Source organism: Lissotriton vulgaris, chromosome 3_1 (assembly GCF_964263255.1).
Source record: "Lissotriton vulgaris chromosome 3_1, aLisVul1.2, whole genome shotgun sequence".
Taxonomy (NCBI): domain Eukaryota; kingdom Metazoa; phylum Chordata; class Amphibia; order Caudata; family Salamandridae; genus Lissotriton; species Lissotriton vulgaris.
The window spans coordinates 9,299,139-9,318,383 of record NC_141689.1 but is presented as its reverse complement, the minus strand read 5'-3'; the positions used below and the strand labels follow the sequence as shown (position 1 = coordinate 9,318,383).

General features: G+C 52.4%; 1 protein-coding gene across 1 annotated transcript in view; it reads left to right on the top strand.

Annotated features, from left to right (window-relative positions):
* The first annotated feature begins 5,771 nt into the window (after positions 1 to 5,771).
* The window catches only part of LOC147725811 (THAP domain-containing protein 5-like), an 89,266-nt gene continuing 75,792 nt past the window's right edge, over positions 5,772 to 19,245 (top strand). The window contains exon 1 of the mRNA XM_086959988.1: positions 5,772 to 5,887. Coding sequence (XP_086816114.1) covers positions 5,805 to 5,887 — 83 coding nt within the window. The 5' untranslated portion in view covers positions 5,772 to 5,804. The remainder of the gene's footprint in view (positions 5,888 to 19,245) is intronic.

The following is a 19,245-nucleotide window of genomic DNA, read 5'->3' as shown; positions in this document are numbered from 1 at the left end:
TTGGGGGGGTGAATACAACAAAGCATCTGGCAGACCCTATTTCGCACACCACGATAGTTTGTAGCATGGCTTGTCCTACGCCACCATTAGGCCAAAGAGTTATTCTTGCCAATGCTCATAAACCCCTCCCGGCCGAGGTAGGAATCTTGGCTCAGCCTGCAACTCCATGCCCTAGTACCCCTGCTAATGAAATCAAAATAGCATCCTGGAATGTAGCGGGCTTACGGGGTCGCCTGGATAATGATGATTGGGTAGATTACATCACTGCACATGATATCATCTTTTTCCAGGAAACCTGGTCAGTTGCCCCATTGTTCAGACTAGGATTTTTAAACTTCTATAAACCGGCAATACAGGGTATGAAGGGTAGGGCTTCGGGTGGTCTCACCTTATGGATAAAAAATAGCCTGGGCTTCCGCGCTAGAGAAATATTGGTGATGAACCCTGATCTCCTTTGTATATCCTTAAGTAACGAGAACTGTAAAGATATAATCCTTATTAATATCTATGCCAGAGGATGTCAGGGTGGTAAGAAACAATCGATCCTTAATGACTTGGAAGCCTTCCTAAATGAGCACAAAAGCGACCAGCTCACTATAGTGGTTGGTGACCTGAACTGCTCTTTTGAACCCATCCTGAACCTTGCTGAGGATGTTGGTTTAGAAGAAGATTCCGCTTGGAACATTCCCCCGCTATCAATTACTAAGGGCGTCAGGGGAACTGAGGCTGCCTTCAATTGGCTTGGGCTCTGCCTGGAATGGGGGCTTCGAGCAGTGAATGGCCGAAGTTTATCTGACAAGGAAGGGAAGCCAACCTTTGACAATGGGTCTTACACTAGCCGCATTGACTATATATTAATCAGTATTGAATCTTGGGCCTTTGTAACTGACATGGCAATAGACACCAGGCCAGAGAGTGATCACAATCCTCTCTCACTTGTACTCAAGGTTCCTGGACTGGGGCCTCTACAGGCGGAATCAGCCTGTATCACATCTGACCTTGTCTTGTGTGATAATAGAAGACGGGTCAAATGGTCGAGGGTGATAGCTGACCACGAGCTTGTCGGCCAGATAGAAGAATTGGCCCTAGATACCAAAGATAGGATGATGGCACTATCCCCAAATGACATGCCTGAGTCTAAAAATGTTGACCTCCACGAGGCGTGTTTTGCGGCCATCAAGGAACTTCTTACCAGGCCGTGCCGGAAACAGAAGGCAAAACAACCCAAAGGCTGGTATAACAAAAAATGTAGAGAAACCCACAGTATCCTTATTGCTGCTGTCAAATCCAGAAATGCCCCGGATATTAGGGCAGCGAGACAGATTTACAAACGCACCATCTGGGAAGCAAAAAGGGATTGGGACGATTCCTATTGGCTTGATCTTCTTCAAGCTTGTGAGTCGTCTAACCAAAATAAGTTTTGGGAGATAGTCAGACGGGGCAGGGGTTCAGATTCATTATCACCTGAAAACCATGTTTCTGCTGCAGACTGGGTAAAATTTTTCTCTGCCCAATTTATTAACCCAAATGTGCCACAGTTGGCTGAAGGGCCCTTAACAGGGACCACATTAGCTTCCCATGGGGAGAGACTTATTTTTAGTATTTCAGACACTGAACAAGCACTAGGTTCCATTCAGTCTGGGAAAGCACCAGGTATTGATGCTGTACCAGCTGACCTTTTTAAACTGAATTTAGATCTGTGGGTCCCTTATATTACAACCTTGGCAAATTCCATCGCAGCAGGGGAAAGGATACCGCAGTCCTGGAAAGGGGCGGAGATAATCCCGGTCTATAAGAAAGGGGATCGATCTCTACCGAAAAACTATCGCCCCATTAGCCTGATCGATACCATTCAGAAAGTGGTATCACGAATGGCCCTAGCCAGAATACAGGGGTGGATTGAGCAAAACAACATCCTCTCCCCCATGCAGGCAGGGTTCAGATCAGGCACCAGTACCCTTGACCAGGTGTTTCGTCTTACCATGATGTACTGGAAGGTGGTTTTTTTGGGCGGTGGTGTCATCTACGCCGCTTTTGTCGATCTTAGGTCGGCATTCGACCTGGTTCCCAGGGCAAAACTCTGGGATGCCCTGGGAATCATGGGACTTCCACCAGAATTACTAGAGCTGGTTAGGCGCCTTCATGAGGATAATTTTGCCCGCGTAAGATGGGGTAAACAGGGTCAGGTGACCACTAGCTTCCCTGTCGAACGTGGTGTCCGGCAGGGTTGCATGCTGGCCCCTACCTTGTTCCTCCTGTTTATCAACCGGGTGGTTGCATTTTTCAATGACACTCATACTGATGCCCCAACCCTGGGGGGTTCAAAGTATCCCATGCTAATATTCGCCGACGACACCCTGCTCCTTTCAAGGACTCGAAGCGGCCTTCAGACTGCCCTAAACAGATTTGCTGAATTTTGTCAAATAAATGACCTCCAGATTAACGCTGACAAAACTAAATTCATGATTTTTAATAGGAACAAACCTATCACCAGTTCATTTTCTTTAGAGGGTGTTCCAATAGAACAGGTTAAAGTCATGTCATACTTGGGCGTGACTCTTGACCATCAACTCACATGGAAACCCCAGTTGGAGGTGTTAACCCTCAAATTTGTTCGCCTTACAGGATGCCTGTTGAAGGAGCAAAAAAAAACCTTGACCAAACGCATTACACCAGCGTTAAAAATTTACGAGGCCAAGGTGAACGCGGCTACCCTGTATGGTGCGGATATATGGGGCTACAAAGGCCTGTCGGCTCTCACCACCGCACAGAATAGGTTTTTTTGGAACCTAGTGGGACTCCCCCAATCTTCCCCCATCACACCATTGCTTTTAGATTTAGGTTGTAGACCACTGGATGAGATGGCTCAGTACCGTCTTGTAGCTCTTTGGCGCCGCCTCTGGACGACGCAAGAACTTAGTCTATTTGCCCATGAATTAGGTGAGGTCAGAGCATTGTGGGGTGCCCAGAAAATTCCATGGCTACGGGAGGTCAAACAAATACTGTATTCTATGGGCCTCCCAGAACTATGGCTACATCCCGAATGTTCTAGATTCCCATCGAAAGTGGAATTTAAAGAGCTTTATTGGGCTAAAAAAAAATCTGTACTGGTCACCCAATCCTCAGCTAATAACCTAACGGGACAGTTTCTAATGCATAAGATAACCCCATCTCTTGAACCTTATTGGGACCTGATATGCAAAACACTTGATCGCAAGTTGTACCATCAGTTTCGGGTGGGATCCTTGCCGATCAAGTCTTTTACCGTGAAGTGGGCAACAAACTCAAGTAACAAATGCCCCTTTTATCCCGGTCAGGCTGAAAGTCTAGCACATATATTCTTTGCATGCCCTGCTTATCGATCGCCTAGACTAAAATGGTTGAAACCAATTTGTAAGACACTTAATTGTGATGGTAGCCACACAGCCCTGCTCAAACTGCGAGATTTACGCACTGCTAAATCAGTGATTTGTGTTGCCAAATTTTTGGGTTGGTTGTGGCTAATTCGTGTAAAGAAACTGCAAACCGTTTTTTAACAGTAATCAATTTTAATGCTTGTATAATGCTGTATTCCATCTTTTATGTATTGGGGGATCTAATGTACAATGATGTAATGCGAAAATGTTTTTAAAACACAATTTTGCTGTCTTTTATGAATTTTTTTATTCGAAGTAAAGACTAATTGAACTGAACTGAGTCTGATTTCTGATATTTGTTTATTTCCATTGACTTCATACCATGGCTATGCTCGCAAGAAAGTGTCACTCTAAGTGTTACACATCTAGTTGTTGCCTGACTCTTGTACATCTACTGAATCTATGAAAATGTCACACAGAAGCAATGTGAAACATTAGCAGTTCTACTCAAATGGATGTCATTTGTGATATTTAAATGATTCCCTCGTCTTCATTGCTTAATTTTGCTACTGAGAAAGTGTCACTCATAAATACAATGAAAATATGACAATGTCACACATAGTATTCTGTAACCTTGGCAGCTCTGGGGTCTGTTCAGGCCACATTCACACTACCTTCTGCATTTGCGTAAACACAGGAATTATGTCAGTCCCCTTGAAGTGGCAATTAAAAAAGTATTTTGTGGGCCTGTTTATGTTTCCGTGTTTGCCTGCATTTGTATGCCTGTTTTTTGTAAGAAAAATGGGTGGCACTGTGTGTACATGCCTGCTTGGCGACAAAGGCTCATAGACAACGTAGTAGGGAGGGTTGGTGGGTGAGTGAGTGAGTGGATAGATGAGTGAGCAAGGGTGGATGTATGAAGGGATGGATGGGTGAAAGAGGGCGGATGATTGGATAAAAGTGTGGATGATGGGTGGATAAGTGAAAGACTGGATGGATGAATGAAAGGGAGGGGGGATGGATGAAAAGGTGGATGATGGATGAGTGAAAGGAGGGATTGAGTGAAAGGAGGGATGGATAGAGGAGAGAAAGGATTGATTGAAGAGAGAAAGGTGGATAAAGTGATGGATGAGTGATCGGATGGATGGATGGGTTTGGAAATGAAGGGTGGACGGACGGAGTGGTGAAACCTGAATAGACGACAGAATGTAAAGGGGAAATAGTGGACATCATCAGGTAAAGGGTAGGATGAATGGATGGATCGACGGAAGAGGCCAGGGGTATCTTCTGAGGAGGGTCATGAGGAGTAGCTTCGTTGCTTGTTGCCATAAGAGCTTTGGTTCAAAGTGGGGGTATTTTCCGTTTCTTTACTCCTTTGCTCAATAATATATAGTCTTGTGCCAAACAACAGCAATTAACAGTATGGCATGAAGAAGGTGCAACTATTGCAACAAAAGGAAATGTTCAGATATTATCGCATTTGTGTTGCTTTCTGTGTCAGGAGTGAAGCTGCTTTGTTTATATATAGAGACATCTCTCATGTGCTCTGCCCTCTGCTGCAGGTTATTGAAGTTAAGTATCATCAAGACTTGCCCTTAGCCCCGCCCCTCGCCCTGGCCCCGCCCCCTCTGCTCAACCCCCTCACTCTCGCACCTCCTCCTCCTCCTGTCCGTCCCTGGCCCCGCCCCTGACCTCGTCCTTAGCCCCGCCCCTGGCCCCGCCCCCTCTGCTCACCCATTCACTCTCGCGCCTCCTCCTCTGGGGCTCGTGTCTCCGCCCCTGGACCCACCCCTGACCTCGTCCTTAGCCCCGCCCCTGGCCCCGCCCCCTCTGCTCACCCATTCACTCTCGCGCCTCCTCCTCCTCCTCTGGGGCTCGTGTCTCCGCCCCTGGCCTCGTCCTTAGCCCCGCCCCTGGCCCCGCCCCCTCTGCTCAGCCCTTCACTCTCGCGCCTCCTCCTCCTCCTCCTCCTCTGGTGTTCGTGTCTCCGCCCCTGGCCCCGCCCCTGATCTCGTCCTTAGCCCCGCCCCTGGCCCCGCCCCCTCTGCTCACCCATTCGCTCTCGCGCCTCCTCCTCCTCCGCTGGGGCTCGTGTCTCCACCCCTGGACCCGCCACCGACCTCGTCCTTAGCCCCGCCCCTGGCCCCGCCCCCTCTGCTCAGCCCTTTACTCTCGCGACTCCTCCTCCTCCTCTGGTGCTCGTGTCTCCGCCCCAGGCCCCGCCTCTGACCCCGTCTTTAGCCCCGCCCCTGGCCCCGCCCCCTCTGCTCCCCCCAGTCCCTCTCTCAGCCCCTCCTCCTCCTCTTGTGCTCGTGTTTCCGCTCCTCGTCGTTGTGCGGGGGTGGGGCCCTGCTCGAGCGCTCGGGCTGGTTTCTATGGGCGGTGGGGCTTGTTTCCCGCCGTGCCGTCCCCGCCGCAGCCCGGGGCGCGTGCCGTTCCCGCCCGGACATGACGCGGTACTGCGTGGCGCAGCGCTGCTCGCGCGACCAGCGGCGGCGGGACGGTCGGGGCCGCGCGGTCACCTTCCACAAGTGAGTGCGAGCCCGGGGGGAGGGGCGCGGAGCAATGCTGGCCCATGCACTGCACCCCACTGTATGCACAGCACTGCAGGCAGCAAAGCACCGCTCTGCACTGCATGACCGCAGTCACACTGCACATCCAATGCTGGCCCATGCACTGCACCTCACTGCACTCCACTGTATGCACAGCACTGCAGGCAGCAAAGCACCGCACTGCATGACTGCACTCACACTGCACATCCAATGCTGGTCCATGCACTGCACCTCACTGCACTCCACTGTATGCACAGCACTGCAGGCAGCAAAGCACCGCACTGCATGACTGCACTCACACTGCACATCCAATGCTGGTCCATGCACTGCACCTCACTGCACTCCACTGTATGCACAGCACTGCAGGCAGCAAAGCACCGCACTGCATGACTGCACTCACACTGCACATCCAATGCTGGTCCATGCACTGCACCTCACTGCACTCCACTGTATGCACAGCACTGCACGCAGCAAAGCACCGCACTGCATGACTGCACTCACACTGCACTTCCAATGCTTGTCCATGCACTGCACCTCACTGCACTCCACTGTATGCACAGCACTGCAGGCAGCAAAGCACTGCACTGCATGACTGCACTCACACTGCACATCCAATGCTGGTCCATGCACTGCACCTCACTGCACCTCACTGCACTCCACTGTATGCACAGCACTGCACGCAGCAAAGCACCGCACTGCATGACTGCACTCACACTGCACATCCAATGTTGGTCCATGCACTGCATCTCACTGCACTCCACTGTATGCACAGCACAGCAGGCAGCAAAGCACCGCACTGCATGACTGCACTCACACTGCACATCCAATGCTGGTCCATGCACTGCACCTCACTGCACTCCACTGTATGCACAGCACTGCACGCAGCAAAGCACCGCACTGCACTTCCAATGCTGGTCCATGCACTGCACCTCACTGCACTCCACTGTATGCACAGCACTGCACGCAGCAAAGTACCGCACTGCATGACTGCACTTCCAATGCTGGTCCATGCACTGCACCTCACTGCATGGACCACTGCACTATGCATGACTATAGTGAACTGTACAGCACACAGCAATGCACTGCATGACTGCACCCCCACAAACCAATGCTACTGAATGCACTGCACTCACACTGCACACAGTGGGGGCGCTGCACCCACTGCACGGCACCGAGCAGCAGCACTGCACACTCCATCCGTGCACTGCATGCACAGAGCACCTCGCTGCTCCACCCACCGGAGCTGAGCAGCGCCTTCCACACATGATTCCAGGCGCTGCAGTCCGTGCACTGTATGATGCACCGCACACAGGTGGAACTCCCCGGTGACCCAACTCTGCTCGTGATTGCTGCACTGCATGAACTGCACCCACCCATGGCTGCAGAGCCCGCCACACCTGTGCACAGGCGCAGTGCTCTGTGCGGCCCACTGAGCTGCAGAGCAGGGATATGAATACAGCACTGCAGGGCCCCACAGTGCAGTGCAGGGTGCACTGCATGCAGCACAGCCAGGGCGGCCAGTGCCACGCACCGGGGAGCAGTCAGGACACAGGTCACATCAGGATCCCTGGAAGCTGGGCCCTGGCAGAAGTGACACACATTGTGCAGAGAATGACAAATTCGACCCCCTGAGGATAAGACAATAGAGGCGTTCGACTCACCTGCAGTGACCCCTTCGTCCGCCACGGTGAGATCTGCATCCGTTCTGGCGTCTGGAGGGGTAAAAGGTGCCTCCTCTGGTGGAGTCTTGAAAGTCCCCTCGACCGCGGCCATACCCCCCTCTGGTAGAACCGCGGCCATACCCCCTTCTGGTAGGACCGCGGACCTACGCCCCTCTGGTAGGACCGCGGACATACGCCCCTCTGGTAGAACCGCGGCCATACCCCCCTCTGGTAGGACCGCGGACATATGCACCTCTGGTAGGACCGCGGACATACGCCCCTCTGGTAGGACCGCGGACATACGCCCCTCTGGTAGGACTGCGGACATACCCCCCCTCTGGTAGGACCGCAGTCATATCCCCCTCTGGTAGGACCGCGGCCATACCCCCCTCTGGTAGGACCGCGGCCATACCCCCCTCTGGTAGGACCGCGGCCATACCCCCCTCTGGTAGGACCGCGGACATACCCCCCTCTGGTAGGACCGCGGCCATACCCCCCTCTGGTAGGACCGCGGACATACGCCCCTCTGGTAGGACCGCGGCCATACCCCCCTCTGGTAGGACCGCGGCCATACCCCCGTCTGGTAGGACCGCGGCCATACCCCCGTCTGGTAGGACCGCGGCCATACCCCCCTCTGGTAGGACCGCGGCCATACCCCCCTCTGGTAGGACCGCGGCCATACCCCCCTCTGGTAGGACCGCGGCCATACCCCCCTCTGGTAGGGTCTTGAAAGTTAGCACGGTCTGGTGAGCGGCCCCTGCCTCGCCCGCCCCTTCCAAAGAGCTGAGATTGAAAAACTCGCTTGATGTTGGATTCAGCTTTATCTAGAGAGGTAAAGGTCCCGACGTAATTGGAGACATCTTTCACAAATTTGTCACCAAAAAAGCAACCCTTCAGCCAACGGACCAGGTCCTGCTGCTAACTCGGTAAGATTATTGTCCATTCTCATGAGCAAAGATTTCCTATGCTCCGTTTGTTAGACGGACCGGGAGGGTCGGCCGAGATTACGGGGAGAGGTCTCCAGGGAGAGCCGTCTCCAACGACTGTACAGACAAGTAACTTCCCCCCCACAGACGGACACCACACAAGACTGAAGGTTAACGAGACTTTATATGCAATTCTTAGGTTACGTTGGTATGATACAAGGAGGTCTGGACTCAGGGGTCCCCTCGATTCTAGTCTTTGGTTGAGGAAAGGGGTAGCGGGACAGTCTTAGTTACCAATGAGTACAAAATAGCTCTCAATCCTCGAGCTCGGCGTTCTGGATGATCGGGCCGTGGAGGAGCCAAGCAGGTCCCGAGATGGATGAATGAAGGACGACGGTCCGCGGCGGAGCCTGCAGGTCCCGGTGAAAGATGACGGTTACAACGGTCCGCGGCCACGCCAGCAGATCCCGACGACGATGAAGGATGAAGGTTACGACGGCTGTGGCAGCGCCAACAGGCAGGACGATGGTGCACAGGACAGAGCTACGGCAGCGCCAGTAGTCCGTCCAGGATGAGTTCCTCTTTACGTCTCTCGACTCCAAGATACAACTGCCTTCCTGCTCTGGAGCTGCCCCAGTTATAGGGCTGGTGTGCTTTGATGTCCGGACCCTCGCACTTGGAGGTCGGGAGGTCCGGGATGAGGGAGTCCAGACACCCAGCAGGGGGGTGGAGCCAGCGCTCGGGGAGGCGATGGGCGAGCGGCACTTGGCGGGGGAGAGCCATCGGCACCTCTTTCTCCCATTGACTTGCCAAGTAGCCCGCTCACCTCCTGGGTGGAGGGTGGTGCCGGAATGTCTGAGGCCGGGCTAGGCCCAGGGTTGAGGTCGATCGGGGGCCAGGCGGCCTCGTGGTGAAGTGTCCAAGATGGCGGCCCGGGCTGGGCGCGTGGGCCGGCAGTGAATCGGATCCACGAGGTTAACGTGCTCGGGGGCAGGAGTCCCTGAGGGGACGGAGGACGTGCAATGGTGGTGTGTGGTACTTGCGTGACCGGCTCGGGCCTGGTTGGGCCGGGGGAGAGCGGCCCTTCATGTGGCCTGTCCAACACCGTTGATATGGCACAATTGGCGTTTCCTAGGAAACACAAAGCCCGTTATGCCCAACCCGCAAGAATGTCAGGATCTATGCACGCTCCAGTCGCCTTAACTATCAAAGCCAATTCCAAAATGTTCGCTAGTGGACCAGTGGCGTCCAAGAGCTTGCCTTGGCACCCACGACAGGCCCTATCAATCCCTTTCTTCGGGTCCTTAGCAAACTTTTTCAAAAACGCCAACATGTTGGGATCTATATCAGGCATTTCTGCCACCTTGTTCGGAACGTGGGCACTCAGAGCACAGACGACTCCTCACATCTCTGTCAAAACTACGTCTGATATTTTGGTGGAGATAGTCTGAAACTTCCAGAGGAGGAGACCAATCCAAGGACCGCCGCCTTCGATTCAGCACTTACCATCTTGATATGCAGACTACATCCAATGGGCATTAAGGGATGAGTATCAGATGGACTTACCTTCTTTCTGTCGCACCCACACAGGTGGTGAATATATCGTCTTTTTTAAGAGTACTTTTTGTTCTTCTGGAGTCCCCCAGGGCTCCACTTGAAGCCTCACACTTTTTAATCTGCTGATTTCACATCTGGATACAGAGATTTGTCCTCCTTGCCCTTATGTCGTATGTAAATGAACCACAAACTGTAGTCATCGTGATCAGTGCAACAGAAGCTGCGAATCATTCTGCGCATGTCTGGCCTTTGTGACCCCTTGGATGTGTATAGATGCACTGACAGTGAATGGGGATAAAAGAGACCTTTTGAATTTTGGCCCCCTATCAATTAATTTTCCGTAACCCAAATTGGTGGCCGGCAGGGCTGGGAACTCCTCCTTCTTAGTAGCATCCACTAAAAATTCGGTTTTCCCTAATAGACAAACTCGGTGTGGAAAAACAGGTGGATGTTCTTCTCCACCTGAGAATGCTCCATAAAGTGCTTCCTCTGATACCAATACAGGCGCGCCAGCTTGCGGCCAGGCTGCTGTCCTCTCTCGGCTGGATTACTGCAATGCACTATATTATGGCCCAATTGCAAAGGGTCCAGAATAGACCCCTGCGGGCCTGAAACGTAATGACTCCATCACCCGGGCCCAGAGAGCATTGCATTTGCTCTCCGTGGAAAAGAGAGTGCTGTTCAAGATGGCCAGTTCGGCACATAAAGCTTTCTATAGGCACACTCTGGAGGTTTCCTTTCTCTAAACACAGAAGACATACTCCGTATAGACCTCTAAGACCTGCTGATGCTCTGTTACTCGAGGTTCCTAAAATTACCTTGAAGCATAAGGGTAGGAGCGCTTTCTCCTTTCTGGCCGCTATGCTTTGGAATAGCATCCCCTTCTACCTGCATGCCAAACCTAATTAGTTGAAAATCCATAAAAGTTTGAAAACTTTATTATTCAAATACACTTGCTGTGTTATTTAGTGCCAGGACCCCCTTTTAAGGTATTTGTTGCACTTTATAAAAATATTTTAATCATAATTAATTACAGGACACAGTATTTTCACTGCACTGCAAACAGTACACTGCACACATCCAGGTTTGAACTGAAGTGAGTACAGGATGTTATACTCGCAATCCCATGGGATTCGGATTGCGTACTCACTACATTGATGTTTTAAGCCTATACACATCAACCCGACATGAAGATGGTATTGAAGCCGTACAGAAGGCACTACAAAACCAGCACATTTCTTTGAATCAAACCAAATGATTCTCGAGATGCTACTTTTCTGTCTCACCAACAATCTGTTTTCGTTCAACACTGACTATTATCTGCAACTACAAGTGCGATGGGGGCAAAATCTTGCCGACCTTGTATTACATGCGACTATATGTCTGTTACTTCTGTACCTGCCTACTTTGTACTTTTATTTATGTTCACACTTTTCAAATCAGCCTTGAAAATGCCTTTGACTTGCTGGCCATTTGGGCGAAACACGTGTCGGCTGTTCTTGTGTTTACTTGTATTTATGATAATGAATAAATACTGAATACTATATCTAAAATGCAATCTCAGAATTTCTATATCAAAAACGCTAAATCGGATTTTAGGATTTCCTTGCCCCAGGATTCCACATCAATACTTTTGGTGCAAACCTATCGCAGTTCCAAACCTATGAGTATCCATTGGTTGCTGCATTTGCACTCTACACTGAACAACGCTTCAGGCACTGCACAGTAAAGTGCACCTACTTAGCAGAGCACTGCACACAATGCACTAGAGCACAACCTACCAGAGCCGGGCGGTGGCCTTCACCTATGAGTACAGGTTGCTGCACTCTACATCACTGTGCTACACTTCCTGCTCTGCACAATACACTGAAGATGTTACATTTTACAGGGATCTGGACTGTTAATTTACGGAGTTCTATGAGCCCGGTTCTGAACAGGCCGAACTGCTGCACCGAGGGCAGGCTCAGAGCCTGGTGACCCTGACCCCCCACCCACTCCACCCCATCAACATGATTTATATATTTCAGGGCACAAGTCCTAAAAAAAAAAAGAATTTGGGGGGGCTTAACCAAGTTTGGCTGTATGCAAGTGTAATACCATCAAAACAAATCAATACGCTGGGTAATGCCATTTCCACACATTGTAGATTGTGCGCGGTACACTTTAAAACTGTGTGCCTGTGGAAATGTAATGTCAGCCTTGTGAAAAACCCTCACCCACCAGTGTTACCTCTTGGTGGCATGCTTTGCCAGTGGCTCCAGCCTGTTCCGCGGTGGAGCGGGGCGTGCTGCGACCTACGGACTAGGTGGGAGCCCTTTAGGTAGATATACGACAAAGTAAGTGGTGTTGAAAGCGGCGCGGGGGATGGAGTATATCTTAAAAATACCTGGCTAGAAGTTGTATTCTATTTATTCTGACCGCAGGTCGGTATGAATAAAAAGGGTAGAAAATGAGGAATCTACTTTATCACGTACATAGGCTCCTAAAAGGTCAACATGCCTCAAGCCGTGCCCCTACTGGCTTTTCAGCAGGACCTAGGGAGCACACAGAGTCCTGTACACACACACACAGAGAGCCCTCCAGACACACACAGAGCCCACCAGACACACAGACAGAGCCCTCCAGACACACACAGAGCCCTCCAGACGCACACAGAGCCCTCCAGACACACACACACAGCCCTCCAGACACACACAGAGCCCTCCAGACACACACACAGAGCCCTCCAGACACACACAGAGCCCTCCAGACACAGACGGAGCCCTCCAGACACAGACAGAGTCCTCCAGACACACACACAGAGCCCTCCAGACACACACACACAGCCCTCCAGACACACACAGAGCCCTCCAGACACACATACACAGCCCTCCAGACACACACAGAGCCCTCCAGACACACACACAGAGCCCTCCAGACACACACAGAGCCCTCCAGACACACACAGAGCCCTCCAGACACAGACAGAGTCCTCCAGACACACACAGAGCCCTCCAGACACACACACAGAACCCTCCAGACACACACACAGAGCCCTCCAGACACACACACATAGCCCTTTAGACACACACACAGAGCCCTCCAGACACACACACAGAGCCCTCCAGACACACACACATAGCCCTTTAGACACACACACAGAGCCCTCCAGACACACACACAGAGCCCTCCAGACACACACACAGAGCCCTTTAGACACACACACAGAGCCCTCCAGACACAAACACAGAGCCCTCCAGACACACACACAGAGCCCTCCAGACACACACACACAGAGCCCCCTCCAGACACACACAGAGCCCCCTCCAGACACACACAGAGCCCTCCAGACACACACACCGAGCCCTCCAGACACACACACCGAGCCCTCTAGACACACACACAGAGCCCTCCAGACACGCACAGAGCCCTCCAGACACACACACACAGAGCCCTCCAGACACAGACAGAGTCCTCCAGACACACACAGAGCCCTCCAGACAAACACACAGAGCCCTTTAGACACACACACAGAGCCCTCCAGACACACACACAGAGCCCTCCAGACACACACACAGAGCCCTCCAGACACACACACAGAGCCCTCCAGACACACACACATAGCCCTTTAGACACACACACAGAGCCCTCCAGACACACACACAGAGCCCTCCAGACACACACACAGAGCCCTTTAGACACACACACAGAGCCCTCCAGACACAAACACAGAGCCCTCCAGACACACACACAGAGCCCTCCAGACACACACACACAGAGCCCCCTCCAGACACACACACACAGAGCCCTCCAGACACACACACCGAGCCCTCCAGACACACACACCGAGCCCTCCAGACACACACACAGAGCCCTCCAGACACACACACAGAGCCCTCCAGACACACACACAGCCCTCCAGACACACACAGACCCCTCCAGACACACACAGATCCCCCTCCAGACACACACACACAGCCCTCCAGACACACACACAGAGCCCTCCAGACACACACACAGAGCCCTTTAGACACACACACAGAGCCCTCCAGACACACATAGACACAGACACACACACAGAGCCCTCCAGACACACAGACAGAGCCCTCCAGACACACACAGAGCCCTCCAGACACACACACAGCCCTCCAGACACACACAGAGCCCTCCAGACACACACACAGAGCCCTCCAGACACAGAGTCCTCCAGACACACACAGAGCCCTTTAGACACACACACCGAGCCCTCCAGACACACACACAGAGCCCTCCAGACACACACACAGAGCCCTCCAGACACACACACAGAGCCCTCCAGGCACACACACAGAGCCCTCCAGACACAGAGTCCTCCAGACACACACAGAGCCCTTTAGACACACACACAGAGCCCTCCAGACACACACACAGAGCCCTCCAGACACACACACAGAGCCCTCCAGACACACACACACAGAGCCCTCCAGACACACACACACACATAGCCCTCCAGACACACACACACACAGAGCCCTCCAGACACACACACACACAGAGCCCTCCTGACACACACACAGAGCCCTCCAGACACACACACACACAGAGCCCTCCAGACACACACACAGAGCCCTCCAGACACACACACAGAGCCCTTTAGACACACACACAGAGCCCTCCAGACACACACAGAGCCCTCCAGACACACACACAGAGCCCTTTAGACACACACACAGAGCCCTCCAGACACACATAGACACAGACACACACACAGAGCCCTCCAGACACACACAGAGCCCTCCAGACACACACAGAGCCCTGCAGACACACACAGAGCCCTCCAGACACACACACAGAGAGAGCCCTCCAGACACACACACAGAGCCCTCCAGACACACACACAGAGCCCTCCAGACACACACACAGAGCCCTCCAGACACAGAGCCCTCCAGACACACACACAGAGCCCTCCAGACACAAACACAGAGCCCTCCAGACACACACACAGAGCCCTCCAGACACACACACAGAGCCCTCCAGACACACACACACAGAGCCCTCCAGACACACACACACACATAGCCCTCCAGACACACACACACACAGAGCCCTCCAGACACACACACACAGAGCCCTCCAGACACACACACACACAGAGCCCTCCAGACACACACACAGAGCCCTCCAGACACACACACAGAGCCCTTTAGACACACACACAGAGCCCTCCAGACACACATAGACACAGACACACACACACAGAGCCCTCCAGACACACACAGAGCCCTCCAGACACACACACAGAGCCCTCCAGACACACACACAGAGCCCTTTAGACACACACACAGAGCCCTCCAGACACACATAGACACAGACACACACACAGAGCCCTCCAGACACACACAGAGCCCTCCAGACACACACAGAGCCCTGCAGACACACACAGAGCCCTCCAGACACACACACAGAGCCCTCCAGACACACACACAGAGCCCTCCAGACACAGACAGAGTCCTCCAGACACACACAGAGCCCTTTAGACACACACACAGAGCCCTCCAGACACACACACAGAGCCCTCCAGACACACACACAGAGCCCTCCAGACACACACACAGAGCCCTCCAGACACACACACACAGCCCTCCAGACACACACACAGAGCCCTCCAGACACACACACACACAGAGCCCTCCAGACACACACACACACAGAGCCCTCCAGACACACACACACACAGAGCCCTCCAGACACACACACACACACAGAGCCCTCCAGACACACACACACACAGAGCCCTTTAGACACACACACAGAGCCCTCCAGACACACACACAGAGCCCTCCAGACACACACACAGAGCCCTTTAGACACACACACAGAGGCCTCCAGACACACACACAGAGCTCTCCAGACACACACACAGAGCCCTTTAGACACACACACAAAGCCCTCCAGACACACATAGACACAGACACACACACTGCAGATCTTACACACTTGATGAGTTATTTCTTCACTATTGACACTGGAGAGCAGTGTTTATTGGTGAACTGCGCTGGGCGTGGCAGCGGTATTGCTCTGGAGATCACAGAACTGGCAGTTTAGCTGCAAGCCCTGTATGTGATTTTAATCATCATGATGCTTTATTTTGACATCCAGTGTCATAAAAGCAATAAAAGACATTATAAAAGAGAAATACAAGATAAATCTGTCATAAAACAGCTCACTAAAGCTGATATATGCGCCCTCGATGTAAGGTTCAATTGCCGGGTTCAACTGATTACAAAATGAATACACATCATATCAGTAAACGCGTACAATTAGTACAATAAAATACGAAGGGGAGCAATATAACAATTCATCTTGGCTAGGATCAGGGAGCAAGTTGCCCGCAGACCCACTGCTGGTGGTGTCCCAAGCCTCCTCGGGATAGGAGCGCGTAGGATTGAAGATAGAAAGGAAAGTGCATGCGCGTAGCATATCATCTTAGAGTTGAAAGGGTCAGCCAAGGAGCCCTACAGTGATTTCAACAACGCGCTGTGCTACTGCTGTCAGGAATCTTTGTCTGGTGAGCCATGCGTGGCTTAGAAACTTTGCCACACAACACACAAAAAGCGGTCTGGGATCGGACCTGAGAATGCGCAGGGCGACCCGATAGTCCTGTGCACTCATTTGCGTCACAGTGGTTTTAGCCACTTGGCCCTCGGCATGTTATAAGCCATGCAAGTAACAGAACATGGGCTACACTTTCTACCGGGCCCTGCACCAAGGGCAGGCCTTTGGTGTTTGTTTGCGTGGGTGCCATTTCGCTGTGGTCTCACAGACTGGGAGTGTACCGACCCTGAAGTGGATATAGAGCGTTCTATCCCGCGGGGCATGAATGATATCTAAAAAGGGCTCGAAGTGTCTGTTCTGCGTGTGGAGATACAATTCTGCTGTTAATCTACCTAGATTTGGTTTGTAGATTTCTTGGCGGTCCAACCATCCCCAGTAAGAACGTTTGAACTCTTCTTTCAGGGTGGGTTCCTGTCTGTCCCGATGCGCTTGGAACCCCAAAGCTGACAGCATTTTCCTAACATTGGAGATCCAGCCTATTTTGAGCCAGTGTCAAGTTGTATCACCTCAGAAAGGGCTGCAGCAGAGGGGAGGAGCTCTGGGGTTCGTCTTATGTGAGCCCAAAACAGGAGCGGGCGGCCCTTGCTCTGTTGCCAATCGATCGACTGCCCATGTCGAGCATTAGAGGGCGATGTATTGGGGCAACGTCACCAGGTCCCTGAGAAACTTGTGACCGGATCTACAGAGATCATGAGACTTGTCAAACCCCCATAACTCTGCTCCGTACAGTGCTGTGATAACTGCTTTGGCATCATAGACCTGGAGGGTTGGGGCTACGGGTCTGCTGTGTGAGAGGCGGTGTTCCCTCCCAAGTGCTCCCGCTGCTCTTTTGTGTCCCATCAACATCTTTGCTAGGTGGGGCTTTCGTGACAGTTTGTCGGAGAGTTCAACACCGAGGTAGTCGGAGGTGCCCACCCTTTCCAGAGGTGTCCCACCAAGTGAAGGGTTGCTTGTATAGGACCTAGGGGGGTTGATGGCCATGAATTTGGTTTTTAATGTGTTAATAACCAACCCCCTGTTGTCACAGAAAAGATAGATCCTGTTAAGTAGACATTGCAACCCTGCTGGGGTCTTAGACCTCAGGAAGGTGTCCTCGGTGAATAAGAGGGTCGGTACCTTGTCACCCCCAGGGTTGGTGCGTCTGCTGGGTCTTCGTGCAGAAAGCTGACCACCCCAATCATGTAAAGAAAGAATAGGGTGGAAGCAAGACACCACCCTGCCGCACTCCCCTGGGATGCGTTCTGTCAATTGTCCCTGCGCCCCCCACCTAACCTGGGCATAGTTTCCTTCATGGAGCTGGTACAGCTAGTTGAGAATAAATGAGGGGATGCCAATATCTTTGAGTGACTGCCACAATTTGCTCCTGGAGACCAGGTCGGAGGCAGCCTTTAGATCGATAAATGCCAGGTAGAGACTGCCCTTGCAGACCCTCACTACTTTCCAGTAGATAAGTAAAAAGCGAAACACCTGGTCGATTGTTCCTGTCCTTGGCCTAAAGCCGGCCTGATACTGTGAGAGAATGGCTGCATTGTCTGTCCATAGCTGCCTCCTCTGCAGGAGGGCTCTGCCAAAGACCTTCTGCAGAGCATTAGTCAGACTATTGGGCCTGTAGTTTGAGGGTCCTCTGTGGTGCCTCTGCGCCCTTCCAGGACCCCCGGGTCCCCAGGCACCCCGCTGGCTATTGCATTTGCTAAAAGAAGAATATAGCGTGCCCTGTTCGGTGTGTCTGCAAGAAATAAATCACCTGGAATGCCGTCGGGTCCTGCTGCTTTGGAAGGCACTACTCTGCCTATTGCCTCCTCGATCTCCGCCAGGTCGAAAAGCTCATCTTCGCTATAGGGCCCTGAGGGGCATCGAGCTCATCAGAGGGCATGGCCCCAAGTGTTGAGTAAAGGCTCCGAAAATGATTGCACCAATCCTGACCTATGATATAATTAGAGGCCGGGCATACACCTGGCTTATTGCCCCAGGTAACTAGAGTCCAGAATATCTTGGCATCCTTAGACAAACTAGCTTCTTTGAGCTGCTGCCATCAAGATTCCTCCCAAGCTGCCTTTGCCTGGTGCAAAGCAGCTCTGTAGGACTTCCTGGCGGCTTTAATCAGGGGGGCAGTTCTTGACTTTGATTGCTGGGGGTAAGTGTAGTTGTTTGCATCTGCAAGCTTTAGTGGACCATGAGTGAGGCCTGTTAGCTGGCATACTCAATCAATCAATCATTTCACTTGTAAAGCGCGCTACATACCAGTGAGGGTCTCAAGGTGCTGGGAGGGGATGTAGGGGGGCTGCTATTGATCGAAGAGCCAGGTCTTGAGGAGTCTTCTGAAGGCCAGCAGGTCCTGGGCCTGTCGTAGGCTTGTAGGGAGAGTGTTCAGGTCTTGGCGGCGAGGTAGGAGAAGGTTTTCCGGATGCGTGGGACTATGGCGAGGGCGAGGTTGGTAGAGCGGAGGCTGCGGGTGGGGGTGTAGAAGCTGAGTCGGTTGTTGAGGTATGCTGGTCCGGCGTTGTGTAGGGCTTTGTGTGCGTGGATGAGGAGTTTGAAGGTGAGCTTAATGCCTGAGTTCGGAGCTAAGAAACGTGCATTAAGTCTGTCAGCGGTGCGGAAATGGCCGCAGGTACACGAG